Here is a 19,327-nt window from a genome sequence, read left to right on the forward strand (position 1 = left end):
TTAAATAAATATTATTTATCAAGATAAATTATTAAAGCCAAAATAATAAATTTTATAAAAATTTAATTATTTTTTATTTTAAATTTTTTAAAATATTATTAAATAATTTAAAATCAAATTAAAATTTCCCACCATCTTGATTTTTCACGTTACCTCAAATTAAAAAGAGAGCCAAATGACAATAATTACAAAATTAAGGATCAAAATTATTGAAGAAAAAAAAAACCAATTTTTTTGAATTTATTAAATAAAAACCAAAACTGCATTTTAACTTAATATATATTATACATAATATATATTATTTATTTATATTTACGAGTGAAGATATCCCGCGGTTAGTAGTTAAGGTAAGCTTACCCAATAAAATGTTAAAGATATTATTTGAAAATAAATGAAATATTCAAATATTGAGAGAATAAATCTAAAGATTCATTACAAATTTGAAATTAGCACATTTAAAAACTTATTTTACATTCTCTAGCCACATAAATAGGGAAAAAAGTTACCTTATATAGGTTGAAGCTTTGAGAGAGTAATTAATTAGTTGCTAGTTAATTTCTTCGTATTTTCAATGGCTCTGAATTTTCCCTCAACTACTAGGATTATCAAACCCACAGATGAAGAACTTTTCCAATCATTCCTCTACAACAAAATTAATAATAATCCATTGCCTAATCATATAGCTATCATCGAACTTGATTTGTTCGGTACAAAAAAGAATCCTTGGGAGATTTGGGAAGAGTTTGCAACTTCCCACTCATATTGTGGAAGAGACCTATATTTCTTCAGTGCATTGAAGAAGAAATCTGCGACTAGCTCTCGTTCTGTTCGTCTTATTGGAAAAGGTACATGGGAAGGTGAAGACACCGGTACAGAAATATTCACTAAAGACACAAATCAACTCTTAGGTTTGAGAAAACGATACCGTTTTGAAAAGAGTGATACTGTCCATGATAATGGATGGATCTTGCATGAATATAAACTTGATGCATCATTGATTGCCAATCCTTCGGTAAGAAAAATTATTATAAAACCGGTTATTTTAATTATTGTTTAATCAGTATCTCGTACAAAATTTAAACTTTAGTTTTTAAGATTATAATATCAAATTTTTACAACTAATTATCATGTGTGGTTCCAGTACTTAGATAGTGATTAATCATAAACTGTGACAACACAAATCTTATAAATTATTTTTTAGAGTTTATTTTAAATTTATTGTTTGGTCGTCAAGATTTGTTGTAGTTCATTTTAATGTGACGGTTAGTATTGGAAGTGTATTTATAATTTGAAATTTTTACTATGATTTTTGGAGGCGGAGAATTATGTTCTATGCAGATTTAGAAAGAATGTGAAAAAAAATCCAGTTAGTACAAGAAATAGAATAGCAAAAAATGCGAATCGTAGGTTACAAAGAAATAATACAAGTATGGGAAATACTGGACGGGGTAGAAAAAGGAAGAAGACCGTCGCTGAATGTGAGGCTACCACCATATCGGTAAGTAAAACCACATTATATTTATTAATTAAAATTATCTTGCTTGATTAATTATTAATTACTAATTGATTTTCAGTATTCATCAATGGATTCTTTTCAAGATTTCCTTTTATTTTAGTAATTGATCCTTATATTTTTTAGGTGGATTTATTCCTATATTGTATTTATTGTTTAGTTGTTTAATTGTATGTTTATGATTTTACGATCTCCCGCAAAAGTTTGTTGTTTTTCGTTAATTCAAAAGTGTTTAATCTGCGCTACTTTTACGCCGTCCTAATTGGGGTAAAAGATTTTCAATTTTATTCAAATTATTGGATTTGACTTTTTTTATTATGAGCAACTCACTTTTAAAAGAGTAATACTCATATCTTGTTCTTTATGTTAGATTTGATTCATATTTTTAGATTTTTTTACATTGATTCAATTTTAGTTAGAATCAAATTGATTTTTACCAATCAAAATGTATAAAAAATATTATTGAATTGGATCATTTAATAATAAAATAACAAATCCGATAAAAAGTCGAGAATTTTGAAAGATGGAAGCCGGTCCTTCTTAATTTTATAGTTACAAATATATAATGTTTTTTTTAAGAAATATATATATATATATATTATATTATGATTATTCAATTTAACTAACAAATAGACTCAAATAATTAATAGATTTTAATTAAAGACGAATCGTTCGTAAAAATTGAGTTCAAAAGTTTTGTATCTAGTTTTACTTATCTCATAGGCTAACTCTATGATCATTCAATTTCTTAATTAATATTGTTCTTTTGCATTGTTGATTTGTAGGGCAATAACAATAACAATGTTGTGGTGAGAGAATATACTATATATGAAGAACCAATAAACCAATCAAATGGTGGACACAACAGTTCAAATGATGGACACAACAGTTCAATGGTGGTTAAAAAAGAGTATGAATACAAGAAGGGAGTAGAAGAAGAAGGTGTGAAAAATACTTGTCCAAATGATATCATTGTTATTGCACTTGAGTCTTCCACCGATTCTGTAAGTACTGCACATACATTTCTTAATTATTGTAGACACATGCATGCTTTGTTGCTATATCAATTACAGTGTTATTTTCATGTAGAAAAATATTTTATATTGTTAAAAAAAAAAACGACTAATCATGTGCATAGTTTTAGGAAGTCAAAGATATTTCAATTTTATAATTATGATTGTTTGATAATATAAAAATTATTTACGTTAAAAGTGTATATAAATTTTACAAATTATAAGATTTAAGAAAATTTTAATTTTCCCCAAGAAAAATAGTGTTACAAATAACTATTAAACTTTATATTTATTTTAAATAAAATAACACAATTATTTGATCACTTAATTTTTAGAAAACATATTGAGTTTTTTAAAATTAGATCAATTACAGTGTTATTTTTTTACAGCCACAAATTATTGTTCATTTTAGGAGACAAATTATTGTGTTTAAAATAGTATGTTACTTGATTTTTATATTTGATTAAAATCAACTAAAATTTAACTAAATTTTAGGGAAATTTATTTTATTTAGATTTTAGTCAATATTTACCGAATCTGCCAAAATTTGATTTCCATTAAATTCGAAGTGATTCTTACCAAAATTTGAGTATTAAGGAGATATATATAGTTAGTTTGATGGCTAGAGTATGAGAATTAGGGAGTCGAGTTATAAATAGTCGATTTGATCTACGTCCTCACTAAAATACTAATACGGTTAATAAAATTAATTATTGATATTAGTAGGAAAAAATCATTATTAGAGTAAATTAATTATTGCATTAAAGTAGTTTGTTTAAACTTCAAATCTTATTAAAAAATACCTGAACAATAGAGTAAATTTGATCAAATCAATTTAGCATTTTTATTCTATTGTTCATTCAATTCCTTATTAATATTGTGCTCTTGCATTCCCATTTTGTAGGGGAATGAAAATATTAACCAAAGACCAAGAAGTCCAATTGATAGTGGAAATAACAAGACTGAGGTGGTTAAAACTACCAAAGAAAAAGAAGTTGATAGCATTATGAACAAAGAAGAAGATGATAATCTCAATATGTCTTGGCCAGAGTATTTTGCAATGGAACTGAAAATGATTAATGAAGGATGCTTGATCCAAGAGGAAGAATATGTTCCGATGCTTTCCAATAGTTTTCATAAGGACTTAATCTTGGAATGTTTTAATATGTATTAAGGAAATAGTAGTAACTATTTTTTAGTAAATAATAGCTACGAGGATCATTTTTTTATATTTGTTGGTTGTTTCATCCATTTCCCTTCCTTTTAAAAATAATTGTTATAAAATATTGGGTTAATTATGTATTTGTTTTTATAATATTTGGGTTCAATGGGTTTTTAATTCATATAAAATTTTATCTTTTGTGTTTACGAAAATTTTATTCGATTTTTAGTCTCGATAATATTTTCAATTAGCACTTTTAGTTCCTCACAATTAAGTTAATTCATGTGTAACATTTAAATTTTTGAATGATTTTTTAAAAAAATATTTTTAATATATTATAAATTTGCTCTCATAAATTTTGAATTTTTTAAATAAAATATTATGACTATTGATTTAAGTCATTGATAAGAGATAAATGAAGAAAAGTAATTTGAATAATATTGATAATATGGAGAATTAATTACATCAATAATTACAAACACTTATAGTCAATTAGATATAACTAATTTATTTAATTATCCAACTAAAATATCTAACATCCAAATTAAATTAGAATGTGTTTATTACACTACGAGTTTGAAAAATGTCAAGAAAAAGACATTGATTACAAAGAATATGAAATGTCGAAATACATCAACTAAGGATTTTGAAATGTCTGAAATAAATCGCATGAAATATTTTGAATGCCAAAAATACACCGAATAAGATTTTTGGATGCCGAAAACACATCAGCTAAAAGATTTTTGAATGTCGGAAATTCACCAACTAAGTTTTTTTTTTTTTTAAGATTTATTCTTCTCTTGAAATAAGAAGAAATATTCTAATGCAATCTTGTTTCTTCCCCCTTTTTTTTTTGTAGTATGTGTTGAATCAAATCTATACATCCATACAAAATCTTCGCTTGCCTTTTTTTTTCTTCTTCTTTTGAATGAAATCTCGTGCGCAAATCCTTGATAATTAGCTTGGACTTCTAATTGAGAATCTAATTATGAATTTGTTTCTTTTGAAACAAGAACAATCTTACTTTTTTTTGTAATAGTCATCTCACTACCTTAGAAATAAGATTTAATTATTAATTAGAATTACTAGAATTTTATTAATGGTTAATGTTGTGTTTTTAGTAATATTAATTTAGAATAAAGGGCAGAATAAGAGAGTGGTAATTTTGACAAGTCCAAGTGGCAAAGAGAGAATATGCTACCTTTATTTCTCTCTTTTTCCAGAGGTGCTAACCAATCTTCCACCTTCGTTTCTCTCATATTCCAAATACACACTTCCAAAAAAGTAACATTATGTAAAGAAAATTGTTCACCGTCTTCCCCATTCTTTCTTTTTTCCCTTCTCTCCAAAATCTTCCAAACGCAATAGTTCATTGAAGTTCTCCAAACTTGTCTCGACCCCTTGCATGTATATTTTCAGCCCTCAAACTTCAGTAGTCATTCAAATCGTACTAAGGTGTAGTAAAAACTACCAGGAAAAACTCCAAGGAAATTGGAGCAAGGAGTGAAGACTGAAGAAATTAAGAGCTAAATAGTAGATAACTTCCCCAATTCAGCTCAAATCAAAGAGGAATTTCCATAGAAAATGATGAGTTATTTTCTAGAACTGATTTCATATTTTCATGTGGATTAAGGGTTCGGTTTTAGTTTAATTTACTGATTTGAAATGATTTTATGCATTTAAAATAACAGGTTCCTTAAAATATGAGAGTGAGAGAAAACTATGAGGTTTAGCATATATGAAATGTTAAAATTGCATTTTACTCTTTTAAAATCATACATTTTGCATATGTTTGTGTGACGATTAAAATGTGTTAAAGATTTAAGAACTGGGGGTCAACTGTGATGTGCAAAATGCTAAATTAATGTGTTTTCCGTCAACCTTCTCTAATGCGTTTTACTATTTTTGATCAATTTTGCCTCTAATGCGTTTTTCTAATTCTATTTTTTCTGGCTTCCTCTGATTTTATTTTCTCTGGTTGCCTCTGATTTTGTTTTCTCTGGCTACCTCTGATTTTGTTTCCTGTGATTGTCTCTGATTATGTTTCCTCTAGTTTCCTCTGATTATGTTCCCCCTAGTTACCTCTGATTCTGCCTTTGGATGCATATTCTCTGATCTTTCCTATGGACATGTATCCTCTGATTCTTCCTCTAGACGTGTATCCTCTTATTCTTCCTCCAAATGCGTATCCTTTGATTTTTCCTCCTAACATGTATGATTCTTCGTTTAGACACATATCATCTTATTCTTCCTCTTGACACATATCCTCTCATTCTTCCCCTGAACATGTATCATCTAACTTTGTCTTTGATCACATATCATCTGACTCTAATTATGCTACCTCTAACCTATATGCTTCTAGTTCAAGTTTTCCTCTGACTGAGTTGTCTTTGATCCAAGTATGACTATGATCATGTTGCCTTTAATCCAAGAATAACTCAGATCATGCTACCTTAGATCATAAATTTGTCTCTGATCATGTTGCTTCTGATCCAAGCTTCCTCATATTGCTTTGCCTCTGGTCTGAGACAACCTTTGGTCCAAGCTTCTTGATCATAATGTGAACTTTAAAAGACACAATCCTATTTAAACGAACAACCGTCTAGAATTTTCTTGATGAACCATTGAAGTTAAGTTACCTTCTAGTTCTATTACCTTATTGAGTTGATTAAATGGTTGCTTTAATAATATTGATGAAATATACATTGCATACATAACATTACATATGCATTGCATTCATTAAGTCATGGCATTCATGGTTCAAGTACACAGTGAAATATTATAGCTTTGTTTCATACATGAAACAATGGATACTGATAAAATAATTGGGACATCAATTGAGGTCATCGCTAGACCACCTTTGCGACAGACTCCAACCATATGGGTTACCCACTTTAGGATGATTGGAAGAGCTTTTCCTTATAAAGGAAGTGGATAATAGTTAGTTTTTCCTTAATTAAAAAGGAAATAAAAACTAGAAAAAATTTCTAAATCAAGAAAAGAAAAAGAATGCATTTTGCTACTTAAAGAAAATAACAAATTTTAAATATTTGGCCTATGACTAATAAAACATTTCATATTAATGTTAAGTTTTTCATTGAGTATCAGAGGATGACTTTATTTTTAGAATGTATTTTGGATTATGGTGTATTATTCTGATGTATCAGATGATAATTCCTTAGACTTTAATGTTTGCTAACGTTGTAATTTTAATCTACTTGGTAGAAATATACTTGTAAACTATGTGTTTTGTATATGATATTTAAAATTGATTGCCTCTGTTTTGTTAAAATGTATGAATTTATTACCATATTCTAAACACATGGTGATGGGTTTTACATTTTTTTTTTTTGTAAGTGTTGAATCTATAGTCTACACTTTCATTCAAAATCTTTGCTTGCATTTTTTTAATGCCAATTTGGCTTAAAAGAAATAATTGTCACCAAATGTTGTTGGTGTTCTTGAAAAAATTTAAACAAATGCACTTGACTCTATCTTTTTCTTACTTGATGAACGTTGTTGACGTTGAAATAAGGTTGATATCAAAACACCAAAGAAGTTTTGGAACTTGGTAAAGTTTTGTTGGAAACATGTTGTCCTTAATGTTCATTATTTGATGAGTTTTATTTTTATTTTTATTATCATGATCATGAGATAATTCTAACTTATAATTTGAGAAGGAAAAACAAGAAAATGAAGAAAGAATGAGAAACAAAGTAGTTTTGAACGGATAAAAAAAATGAAAATGAATTAATTGTACATTAAAAAATTATATTGATATCCTTAATTATGTACATTGAACACTATAAAATTTTAGAATCTTGAATCTTGATGTTAGGATTTTGTGATTTTAGGGACCCAATTTTTAGATTCGAACAGGACCTCCAAAAACATTAAGACAGTCCTGTTAGTGAGAGAATATGCTTCTTGTTGGTATAAATGGTGCAATTCTTAGGAGAGAGAATCATTCATGATAGAATTAACTTTATGTTTGTTGTTTGAAAGGTTTGGGTTCCTACCAATTTAGTTCAATCTACTGGATTCAGTAAAATCAAACATTTGCTAAATGGAATCAGTGAAGATGAGTTAAAAAGTTCAAATTCCACCCAAAAAACCTCATGGATGCGAGAGTGAACTCACTTGAGAACGAACCCGCGACCCTAGAGGCTGCACTCATTGATGTTCAAATGAAGGTCATTGAGAATCAAGACAAGTTGCAACAACAATCGTGTGACTAGTACGAGCACTTGGTAAGGCTCATACTCCAACAATGCGAGAAGTTGACGAGTGGTGTTGAGGACCTCATGACGCTGGAAAAGGAAAGACGGTTTATGACAAACCCACACAATGGCGTGACACTGAAGCGGTCAAAAAACATCGCAAATATGAAACCCATTGTCGGTGATATCCCCAATGGTGGTGTGGTCATGCAACACAATGACTCGTCTCTATAATCACAAGCTTCACGTTTGTAGGGAGCAGGGGTGTATTTTAGGGGACAAGATACCGGTCCCGAAATTAAGGTCGATCTAGCTCAATTTTGTATGCATGGGTCTACCATTTAGTTTTTCAAGGCACTGATTAGAGAAGACACCGATCTGACGTTGGAAGGGTTGAAATACGCTATACTGGAGCATTACAGATGATTGAGTAATGAAAACAATTTTGAACAACTATCATCACTACAACAAGGAGGTAACATTGAAAATATATTGATGATTTTGAGCGGCTCATGTCACAAGTACCACGACTTCCAAATGATCAGTTTTTTGGTTACTTCGTTTATGATCATAAGGAAAACATGTGTGGGTGTGTTTGAAGCCTTATCGCTTTGGGTCCTTTGTCATGAGGTTGTTTGATTAATGTTGCAAGGTATGTTGAATGTGAGCTAGAAGAGAAAACAAGGAGTTGGGTTTCAAGAAAAAAATACAAACTACAGTTTCCAAAATGGCGGGGGAAGTCACAACCGTGGGGGAACCAACAAGATTGGAGACTCAACTTTCCATGGACGTTACTCTAACAACATTTGGATTTATGTTAAAAGGGATTGAGACAACCGTGAATGTGGAATAGCACCGTTTGAAATAAAAATTGCTTCGGGAGATGATAGGAAGAAGGTAGGCAATCGTGATGAAGGAGTTAGACACTTATCTCTGTAATAAATTGCTAACAAGCGTCAAAAGGGGATTTGTTTCAAGTGTGGTGGTATTTTTCACTCTTGACATCAATATTTGAACCAACACTTAATAGTTATGGTGACTGAAGAGGGGAACAACACGAAAGGGAAAATGAAGGTTATCAAAGTGGAAACATATGATGATGAGGTAGTAGATGGGGAACTAAACACTATGAGCTTGAATGGTTTGATTGTAAACTAGAGGTTTGATCCCAACTCTATGACACTATTTGGCACCATCAAAGGGATACAAGTGATAATGCTAGTAGATAGTGGGTCAACTCACAACTTCATCTCTACTAAGGTAGTGAGAGCTTTGAGGTTGCAAGTCATGGAAACACCACAATTAACGATTCGAATCAAAGAAGGATATGCCACTAAGATTCAAGGGAGTGTAGAGGCATGGTTGTGACGATTCAAGGAATGCCCTTATTGGTTGATTCCTTTGTATTTGAAACATCCGGAATCGATGTGGTATTAGGAATGGCATGTTTGACTAGGATCGGGTGTATGTGGTTCAATTGGCCATAATGCATTATGCGCTTAGAATTCCAAGGAGAGTAGGTTGAAATACAAGCCATTCAATACGAACAAATGCATTTCGAGAATACGTAGGCAAGACGAGGTTTAGTGAGGATTATAGTCATTAGACCAAGCCATAGAGCTTTCTCATGTTTGATCATTTTGGTCAAGAAGAAGGATGGGTCTTGGAGGATGTGTGTGGACTACAGAGCATTGAATAAGGTAACATTTCCCGACAAATTCCCCATTTTGGTTATTGATGAGTTGTTGGACGAGTTGCACGGGGCTAAATACTTCTCAAAAATATATTTGAAATTGGAATATCATCAAGAAAGGGTACGAGGGAAAGATATCCATAAGACAACATTTCAAACTCACGAAGGACATTATGAATTCTTGGTAATGCATTTCAAGTTAACAACGCTCCATCAACCTTCCAAGCTTTGATGAATGAGGTGTTCAAGTCTATGTTGCGGAAGTATGTATTGTCATTATTGGATAACATTTTGATTTATATCCCCACATGGAAAGTTAACTTGAAACATTTGGAGGCAGCCTTCAAGGTCTTATAGGATAACAAGCAAGTGATAAATAGAAAGAAATGTTTTTTTGCTCAATTGTCGGTGGAGTACTTCGATCACATCATCTCATTGGAAGTATTTATGGATCCTGCTAAAGTAGCATGTTTCCACCTTTGGCCAGTTCCAAGAAACTTCAAGGGCGTTCGTGGGTTCTTAGGACTCACGAGTTAATACCGTAAATTCACTATGATAAAATTACCAAACCACTTATCGAGCTCACCAAGAAGGATGATCTCAAGTGGGGGAGCAAGAAATATGAGGCTTTTGACACTTTAAAGCATCATATCACAACTGCACCCGTACTAGCACTCCCTGATTTTAATAAAGAAATTGTGAAGAGTGATGCCTTGGGTAATGATTTTGGAACAATCTTGTTGCAATAAGGATGACCGATTGCTTATTTCAGCAAGGCATTATGGGATCGTAATTTGGGTAAGTCAGCATATGAGAAGGAATTAATGGCAGTCACGTTAGCCATCCAACATTGACGTCCACATTTGTTGGGTAGGAAATTTACAATGTGCACCGATCAGAAGAAACTAAAGCAGCTACTCTTGTAGCGAATCACCAATATGGATCAAGAAATTGGGAATAAAAGTTTTTGGATTATTAATTTGAGATTGTATACAAACCCAAACTAGAGAACAAATGAGCATGTGTTTTATCTCGAATGCATGACAAAGTTGAAGTCACATTGGATGCTAGTGGAACAAATAAGTCCATGATTTCCTATCCAATGTGGTTGGATGCTCAAAAGCTCATGGCCGAAATTCAAAATGACCCATTTTTACAAAGTGTAGTGACTGACTTGAAACAAGGCAAACCGTCCAAGGTTGGGTTTTCCTTCTGTAATGGTGTGTTATTCTATGAGGATAGATTGGTGTTGTCTAAAGCGTCTGAATGGATTTACACACTATTAAATGAGTTCCATAGTACCCCTCAAAGAGGGAACTCTGGATTCTACTATAAGTATCTTCGGCTAGCGGCAAATTTATATCGGGCGGGTATGAAGAGATGTATTCAATAGTATTTCCAAGAGTGTGACACATGTCAGCGCAAAATATATGTTACTACAACTTCGGTAGGTCTTTTGCAACATTTTACCCATTCTCTCCCAAATATGGGAAGAGTTGTCCATCGATTTCATAAATGGGTTACCACGGCCCAAGGGTTTTGAGGCAATTTTTATGGCAGTGGATTGATTGTCCAAAGCTAGCCATTTTGTCCCGCTGAAGTGCCCTTATACCATTCGTGTATTATCCGAAGTTTTCACTCAAGAGATCGTTCACCTTCATGGAATTTCATCGTCCATTTTGTTGATCGTGAACCAATCTTTGTCAGTAATTTTTGGCAAGAGTTGTTCAAACTGCAAGGTACTCAGCTGAAGATGCGACATCATATCATCCACAAATAGATGGTCAGACGGAAGTCATCAACCGCTACTTAGAAACCTTTTTGCAATGCTTCATTTCATATCAGCCCAAGACTTGGGTCACTTGTTTTCCATGGGTAGAGTACTAGTATAGCACTTGTTTCCATAGGTTTACCGACACGACTCCCTTAAAATCGGTGTATGGAAGAGCTCCACCCATTATCACTCGCTTCTTACCCGAAGAGACCAAGGTTGATGTGGTTCATAGAGAATTGCTCAATAGGGATGAGTGCTTACGACAACTGAAGCATCACCTCATCCGAGCTCAGAGTCGCATAAAGAGTCAAGTGGATACCCATCGCCAAGATCGACCATTTGAGATTGGTGACAAGGTATTTCTGAAGCTACAACCTCATGTGCAACAATATGTGTCGTGCATCTGTCTTAAGTTGTCCTCACACTATTATAGGCCATTTCGAGTGACATGGTGCATCGAGGCTGTTAAAATTGTAGGGTTTTAGATAAAAGGAGAAGAGAAAATAATAAAGGTTTGAATATTATTGATAATAGTTTTATGCTAACTTGATTGCAAAAGACTCAATATTAATTTCTATTTATAGATAAACATAGATTCAATCCTAAATGAGGAACAAATTATAATAATAATGAGAGGTATTCTAAGATATTTCTATGATTATAAATTGATCATAGAAAATAACTCAAGATACTCTAATATAATATAATAGATATTATAAGATATTTTATAATATTCTAATAGAGGCAATAGCGTACAAACTATTATTACCGGTGTCATCTCGCATACACCTGGTTTTTCATGTCTCGCTGCTCAAGAAGGCCATTGAGAATGCAATTGTCCATTCCGAGCTTTTGGTCAAGTTGGTACCTTTTGTTTATGTCATGTGCGAACCATTAACTATTTTGGCCCAAATAGAGGTGGCAAAGGGAGGGGAGACAATCTTACAAGTCCTAGTGCATTGGAAGGACAAGCCCTTGGAGGAAGCTACGTGGGAAGACGCATAGACCATCGATGCACAATTTTATTCCCTCAACCTTAAAGACAAGGTTATATCTTAAGGAGGGGATATTGATGGGGCAACTAAGGCTAAAGGCATTATGGATAAACCAAGAGTTTGGATAGTGTATCAAGGAAGGTCCAAAAATACTAATGATGTGGCAATGAGAGAATCTATATTGTCAATGAGAGCACGTGTTATTTGTTGGTATAAAGGGTGCAATTCTTAGAAGAGAGAATCGTTCATGATAGAATTAACATTTTGTTAGGCTAAAGTGAGATATTCCTCTTAGTGGAGCTTGGTTCTATGGGTAGTTAGAGAGACCCTCTACTACTATTTCCATTCATCAATAATATACAAATTTATTCCAATTCCTCTATTTTTCAAGTTATGTTAATGTTGCAGTTGTTGAGTTTGTTGTTTGACAGGTTTGGGTTGTTACCATAATATATATAGACTTAAATGCAGTTTTGATCCTATTATTTTGATCGATCTGCAATTTTAGTCATCTCATTTTATTTTCGGCAATTTTAGTCTCCATATATTTTAGTCCATTAATTTAAGTGATTTTGGCTTTAATGCAATGGTCATGTGGACGTCATGCCACATTTATTGCTTTTTAAATTTCTTAAAACATTTATTGTTTTATGAAATTATAAAAAAAAAAAAAAAACAATTTTTTTTGTCTTATTAATGTTATCACTCATCTTCAACGTGGAGAAACAAGATTCTATTAATATTAAATTAACTATTGCTCAAACAAACAAAGCCCTGAAAATATTAAAAACACATAAAATATAGAAGAACGTAAATGATAATATAAACAAAGCCCTGAAAATTTTAAAAACACATAAAATATAAAAGAACGTAAATGATAATATAAACAAACAAACTCATATGCTTACGACACAACAAACAAAAACAAAAAATACAAAAAAGTTTTAGATTTTTCTCCACTATCTCATTCTTCGTGTTCTTTTAGATTTACCTCTTACTTTTCTTATCCTTTTTTTTCCTTTTGATTCAGATCTATGCATGTCATTTATTCTTCTTCCCCTCCACCTCCACTTTCATCATTACCAACAATAAGAACACCTTACTGGAACAACATAATTTCATGATTTTGATATGAGCGATTTTCCTTGTTAATCAAAAAAGTTAAAATGTTCCTTCAAGACTCCGACATGTACTATCTCTAAAATTGAACCTTTTTTTAAAATCATTTTTATGGGGTAATGAGAAGGCATGTAAGATTCAGTGGGTTATGTGGGATAAAATTTGTTGTGAACGTGAGCAAAGTGTGCTTACTGACACGGGTGGCTTGTGGTTTAAGGTTATTTCTTGTAATTATGGTTGTCATAATGGGGTGGTGGGAGGAGGCACTTCTCGTGATTTGTCATGGTGGAAGGATATTAGGAGCTTAGAGGTAGTACATGGTAGGAGAGCAATGGATTTCTAATAATTTAACCAAAAAATAGGTAATAGGTGGATACTTTATTTTGGTTGGATCCTTGGTTGGATGACAAACCTTTATGTAACAACTTTAGGCATTTTTTTGGGGTAGTGTGTAATAAATATGCAGTGGTGGCAGGTATGTTTCGATTGGGGTGAGATGTGGAGGGTGATGGGTGGGGATGGGGCTATAACCTGTTTCTTTGGGAGAATGAGTTGATGGTAGAGTGTGTGTCTTTGTTTGCTAATGTTAATTTGCAAGATCATGTGAAAGATTTGTGGCTTTGGAAAATTTTAACAATTGGTGTGTACTCTCTGAAAGATATTTGTCTTGGTTTGATACATAACTCAAATATAGACCGTTCTCCTTTTGGTGATATTATTTGAAACAAGATGGTGTCGCGTAAAATGTCTCTACTAGCTTAAAGACGGTTGCACAATTGGTTGCTTGCAAAAGATAACTTATTGAAGAAAGGCATTCGAGATAGCTCTTCCAACTTGTGTGTGGATGGTTGTGAATTTGAAGAAACAACTCGGCATCTATTTCTAACTTACCATTGACTCACGCACAACAATTTGGTGGGTTAGGTGTGATTGGTAAAAAAGGCTGTCGTTTTTTCATTTTTATATGTTTAGCGTGCATCTGGACTATTTGAAAATGAAGAATCATATTATTTTTAGACGTGAAAAATGAAACATTTTCGAATTGACAATATGCATTTAGCTTCTTTGTTGGTGTTGGTTCAGATCTAAAGGAAAAGAGTGTAAGTGTGATTTCAATCAAAGGTGGTCAAATTCAATTCAATGCTTGAGTTAGTCTTTTAGAGGTTTGATCTATAGCTTTTTGTTTCAATATTTTTGGTGGTGGTTGTGTTGTTTGAATGTCGTTTGTATTTTTTTCGCTAAGATATGTAACTCTTTTGTATTTGTTATTCTTAACACATCTTGTGTTGAAAATTTTATCTTTTTATTAATATATCATTTGATTACTTATAAAAAACGAAAAAGTTAAAATCAGATCTGATCTCAAAGTAGGATGAAATTGTTAAATGGATACAATTATTGTGAGATTTGTTTATTGTAGATTACAATTATTATTATTTTTAGTTATTTAAAAATAATAAATGCTAATATGTCCTCCACATAGATCTCCTATTTATATCAATGTCATTTAAATTAATGCCAAATAAAAAAATTGAGAGTCAAATTTATGAGTAGATTAAATTTATGAATAATTTCTAAAAATAAAATACTAAAATTGCAAAAAATAAAATAAAGAGACTAAAATTGTGTATCGATCAAAATAGAGATTTTAACTAAATTTGTTATGGGTCAAACTTGGAGCACACGTAGCTTTTCTGCTCTCACTAAACTATATATTTGTTGTAATATTTTGATAAATAGTCACGGCTCTCCAGGATCTCTACAGAACCTTAAACTACCCACAAGTGCTAAAAGGATGGAACGGTGGTGATCCTTGTTGTGAAGAGTCTTGGACAGGACAGAAGTAGCTTATTCTGGGTTCTCAGTTATTAAACACTTGTAATTGCACCAACCCTATTGAAATTATTTTTTTCTAAATGCACCCACTATACTTTTATTTGTTGATTACTTGATTTTAATTTTCTTTTTGAACATGTGCCTTAAGCAACAATATACATGCTATACTTTTTTATATATACTGATGAATCAATTTGTTATATTATACACATTTTTGTTCCCTGTGGCTGTTTTGGGGGACTAAAATTTGATAGCATACAGTCACTTTTCTCCCATCACAAGGGAGCTGAATTTCATATCGAATCGTCTTGGTCTTCAAGGGACCGTTTTCGAGCTCGCAGATTGAGCTTAAGGTTTTCGGGCACAGGAGGTGTCCTCCCTCTGCGGAATAGAACTGCAAGTGCCCTCATTTTCTTGCAAAGATCAAATATCTGCAAGACACCATGCAAATATTTAAGTTTTCAAACAACAGAGATCAGAGGTAAAATAATAATTGCTTGGCTATTTGTACCGATGAGGCGTCTATCTCGGCAACACCCTCGCAACCTTGACCACCTCCTTGCAGCAAGTCACAATACTTTGCTGCCTCATTTTCATCTTCAAATACCTGCAACCATATAGTCAAATTGTAAGTGATTAATAAGCCTCACAATACATTGGTAGACAAAATTACTTTTATTTTACCAAGTTGAATGCAAGCCGCCCCAACAAACAAACTTACTGTTTAGAGTAGTAGGCATACTAAGAAAAACTAATTTGGGAATTTTATATGTTAGGTCCTAGTTAGCATTTACCAAAGCAATCATATTCCAATTATGATCAAACAAAATTGGGGCCCTAAAATATGTTCTTTGATATTCTCTAATGTATCTCATGTTACAAAATGTTTCAATGTAAAAATAAATATTCGAGCTATAATTTTGTGTGTATGCCTCAATAGAGTACATACCAGCACTCCCTCGCTGATATCTTCTACAAGCATCGGAAATTTTGTCCCTCCCCTTGCTTGTTTTGACTGATTTCCTATTGCAGCTCTCCGGTTACTTCCTTTAGAAAACAATAAGCCAAGCTCTCTTTCAACTTCGCTGTTACATAAAAAGTAAAGTCAGGTATAGAAAATTCCAAATATTACTTTGAGAGAAATGAACGGAAAAGGTGAGTCGGACCTTCTATTTCTTCGGGTTTTCATTGTGCACAATTGGTTTTCCTTTTGGGTGAGTACATACACAGGCTTTGAAGTTTCTCTCCAAGGGTTGTCATCTAAAACTGATGAAAGGACAACCTTCAATTACTACGACGAATAAAAACACTGTCTACACTGACATTGACATATACACGGATCACAAACATTGACAGACAATTACATCAAATTTGGAACATTCACAAGGTAGTTTACGATATATTCTCTCTTCGGTTACACTTCATAGTCTTCATTACATATGTCATTCAACTAATAACTATAGATGCAAAGGCGGACATAAATTCTGTAGCAGGGTTGTCAAACTCAATCAAGAGCCTAAGTTAACTTGTGGAATCTCCATAGACTCGACCAGTAATATTGTAACAGTTTACTTAATACAAAAATGGTATTCATTGTTCAAAACATCTGCAATGATATCTAAACACAATTGAACATTGTTGATGTTATGAGGTCTTAGATAAGTTGAAGAAAGAAATAATAAAAACATCAAATGTGATTGATATTTGATAACAACTTAATATTGACTTGATATAAAAGACAAAACACGAACCCATATTTACAGATATACTCCTACAAGACTCCCAATCCTAAACAAATAAGGGAATTAAGAAACAAATCATGATAATAACTAAGTGGAAACTAATCCTAGGAAATAATCTAATATTAGAAACTGTTCTTAGGAGATAAACTAAAATATTCTCACATTATATCAAAGACAATAAGAGTTATTTCATATACTCTAAGAAATACTATTAGCATAGTATAATTCAAAATTCAAACTTAGTAATAAAGAAAAGCACAATAACAAAATTTAAATTTTCTATAAGCAATAACTTAAACTAAGATGGATTCATAGGTCCAGAATGAACCTGACCCGACTAACAAGCCTATACCAGACTTTCACATCCAAAATAGAACAAATAGAATACACCAACATAGAAGCACTGCAGCACAATTCAAATAAATTCACAAATAACATGATAGATTCTCAACTCAGCAGTCAGCACACATAAGAGCATAATAAGATCAAAATTAATGGACAAATTAAAAAACCACAATGTTTAAAATTACTAAAGGGTAAGAAAAGAAAATGAAATTAGATGAGACAATAATCATAAACTTAGCTATAAGCTTGACAAACTCTTTTCCTGTACAACGAAAAAAATATATATACTCTGCAAATTATTTCGACCTTTTCTTTTCAGTATTTTTGCATCTTTTAGTGAGAAACATTATCAACTTAACCTAAACAACTTGAACTAACTTTTATGCTTAAATTCAAATCATAAGCATCAACTTATGAAGAAAAAACATACAATTCAAATTCGATCAATCTTTCAAAATCACAAGTAACAAAAAGCGAAACGAAAGATGAGATACCGTCGTAGCTACTAGAATCAAAAGACTGATGAAGATTCCTGCGCATGTCATAAGCACGGGAGGAAACACGTTTCAGGAACTCGTCGGAGCTTCCAGGAATTGTGCCGTCCATGTGAAGCGCCTTATCCACCTCCTCGTTTTCACCGGAGTCTCCTCCGCCGCCGACGTTGCACGACACCTCCTTCCTCCTCCTCGTTCGGCAGCGAGGTGCGGAGAAGAGTCTCGGAGGAAGATGACGAGAGAAGAGAGAAAGGCGTCGGGTATGGCGACGGAAAGGATTGGTGGGAGGTAGGACCATTGAAGGAGATACGGAAGGAAGAGAATCCATGGAGTTGAAGTTTGGTTGATGTGAAGTGTGAAAGGAAAGATGAATAGCAGAAGCTATTTTGGAAAAAAGCAGCAAAATGAAAATTGGGTTTGGAAATGAGTTATGAATTATTTATAAAAGAAAATGAATTATGTATTATAAGTGATTTTTTTCTCTCCCATCCCCACAGCTGTGGAAGTGGAATGCGTGGGTCCACGTGAATCTTCTTTCTCTATTTTTAAAATCAAACAACTATTTTTTTTTCAATTATTAGTAGGACATTGTCACCTTAATTTCTAATTTAATTAAAATTTTAAATTAGTTTTTCATGAAAATGTGCTCAATTTAGTCTATGCAATTAAGTGGAATCTCAATTCTATTAAAAATAGAGTAGTCTAAACTATCAAATTTGAATATGTTGTCCAATTATTTTCTCCTTCTTTTAGACGTCTAGTGAAAAATTGTAATTTAAAGTCATTTTTTTAATTTAGATTCACCTCTCTATTTTTTTTTATCTCTTCTTTCAATATATAATTGTTTTTCATATATATATATATATGTATAGGTTTTTTTCCTAGTGCCATTTGATTTCTTGTCGCGGTGCAGTGTTTGATCTTCCATTTTGTTGCGGTATTCATTTAATTTAGATTGACAGATTAACTTCGATCAAGTGTAGATCTAATCAATAACTTTGATGTTTTCAACTCCAAAAACATGTTTAATTCAGACACTTCAATTTTGTTTATGTTGTATTAGTAAGCTTTTTACTCCTCTCTTTAATTAAAGAAATATTTTTTTTTTTTATGTTATAAGAGATGATAAATTTGCAAGGTCTTAGGTTCGAACCGAGACTCTAACCTAACAATATCAGCATTTGTTAGTTGAATTAGGATTTAATGACAATTAAAGAAATGTTTTCACATATATATTTAGTTTTTTTTTTTTAATTCTGGTTCGACATTTGATTTATGTCTCGTTGTGGTGTTTAATTTCTCATTTTGTTGCATTGCTCATTTGATTCAGATTGATAAATTAATTTCGATCAAATACATATTCAATAAATTACTATGGCATCTTCAACGTTATAGTTTCATAGATATGTGTATTTCAAACA

The 19,327-nt window shown here is 32.1% G+C and overlaps 3 protein-coding genes across 3 annotated transcripts; 2 read left to right on the forward strand and 1 right to left on the reverse strand.

Annotated features, from left to right (window-relative positions):
- Positions 1–571: 571 nt before the first annotated feature.
- LOC101507022 (NAC domain-containing protein 83-like) lies at positions 572–1,943 on the forward strand. The gene is made up of 3 exons (XM_073365349.1): positions 572–1,012; positions 1,316–1,498; positions 1,929–1,943. Exons 1-3 carry the CDS (start codon positions 572–574, stop codon positions 1,941–1,943), a joined length of 639 nt encoding a protein of 212 aa, XP_073221450.1.
- A 365-nt stretch (positions 1,944–2,308) lies between these two features.
- LOC140919269 (uncharacterized) lies at positions 2,309–3,724 on the forward strand. Its single transcript, XM_073364961.1, has 2 exons — positions 2,309–2,517; positions 3,431–3,724. The coding sequence occupies exons 1-2, from the start codon at positions 2,407–2,409 to the stop codon at positions 3,698–3,700; spliced, it is 381 nt and encodes a 126-aa protein (XP_073221062.1). The 5' UTR covers positions 2,309–2,406; the 3' UTR covers positions 3,701–3,724.
- Positions 3,725–15,468: 11,744 nt separating this feature from the next.
- On the reverse strand, positions 15,469–18,337 carry LOC101515387 (uncharacterized). Its single transcript, XM_004490058.4, has 5 exons — positions 17,907–18,337; positions 16,492–16,591; positions 16,275–16,410; positions 15,837–15,932; positions 15,469–15,756 (listed from the first exon to the last, which is right to left on the reverse strand). The coding sequence occupies exons 1-5, from the start codon at positions 18,232–18,234 to the stop codon at positions 15,619–15,621; spliced, it is 798 nt and encodes a 265-aa protein (XP_004490115.1). The 5' UTR covers positions 18,235–18,337; the 3' UTR covers positions 15,469–15,618.
- Positions 18,338–19,327: the final 990 nt, after the last annotated feature.

This window comes from Cicer arietinum, chromosome 2 (genome assembly GCF_000331145.2).
Source record: "Cicer arietinum cultivar CDC Frontier isolate Library 1 chromosome 2, Cicar.CDCFrontier_v2.0, whole genome shotgun sequence".
NCBI classification, from domain to species: Eukaryota; Viridiplantae; Streptophyta; class Magnoliopsida; order Fabales; family Fabaceae; genus Cicer; species Cicer arietinum.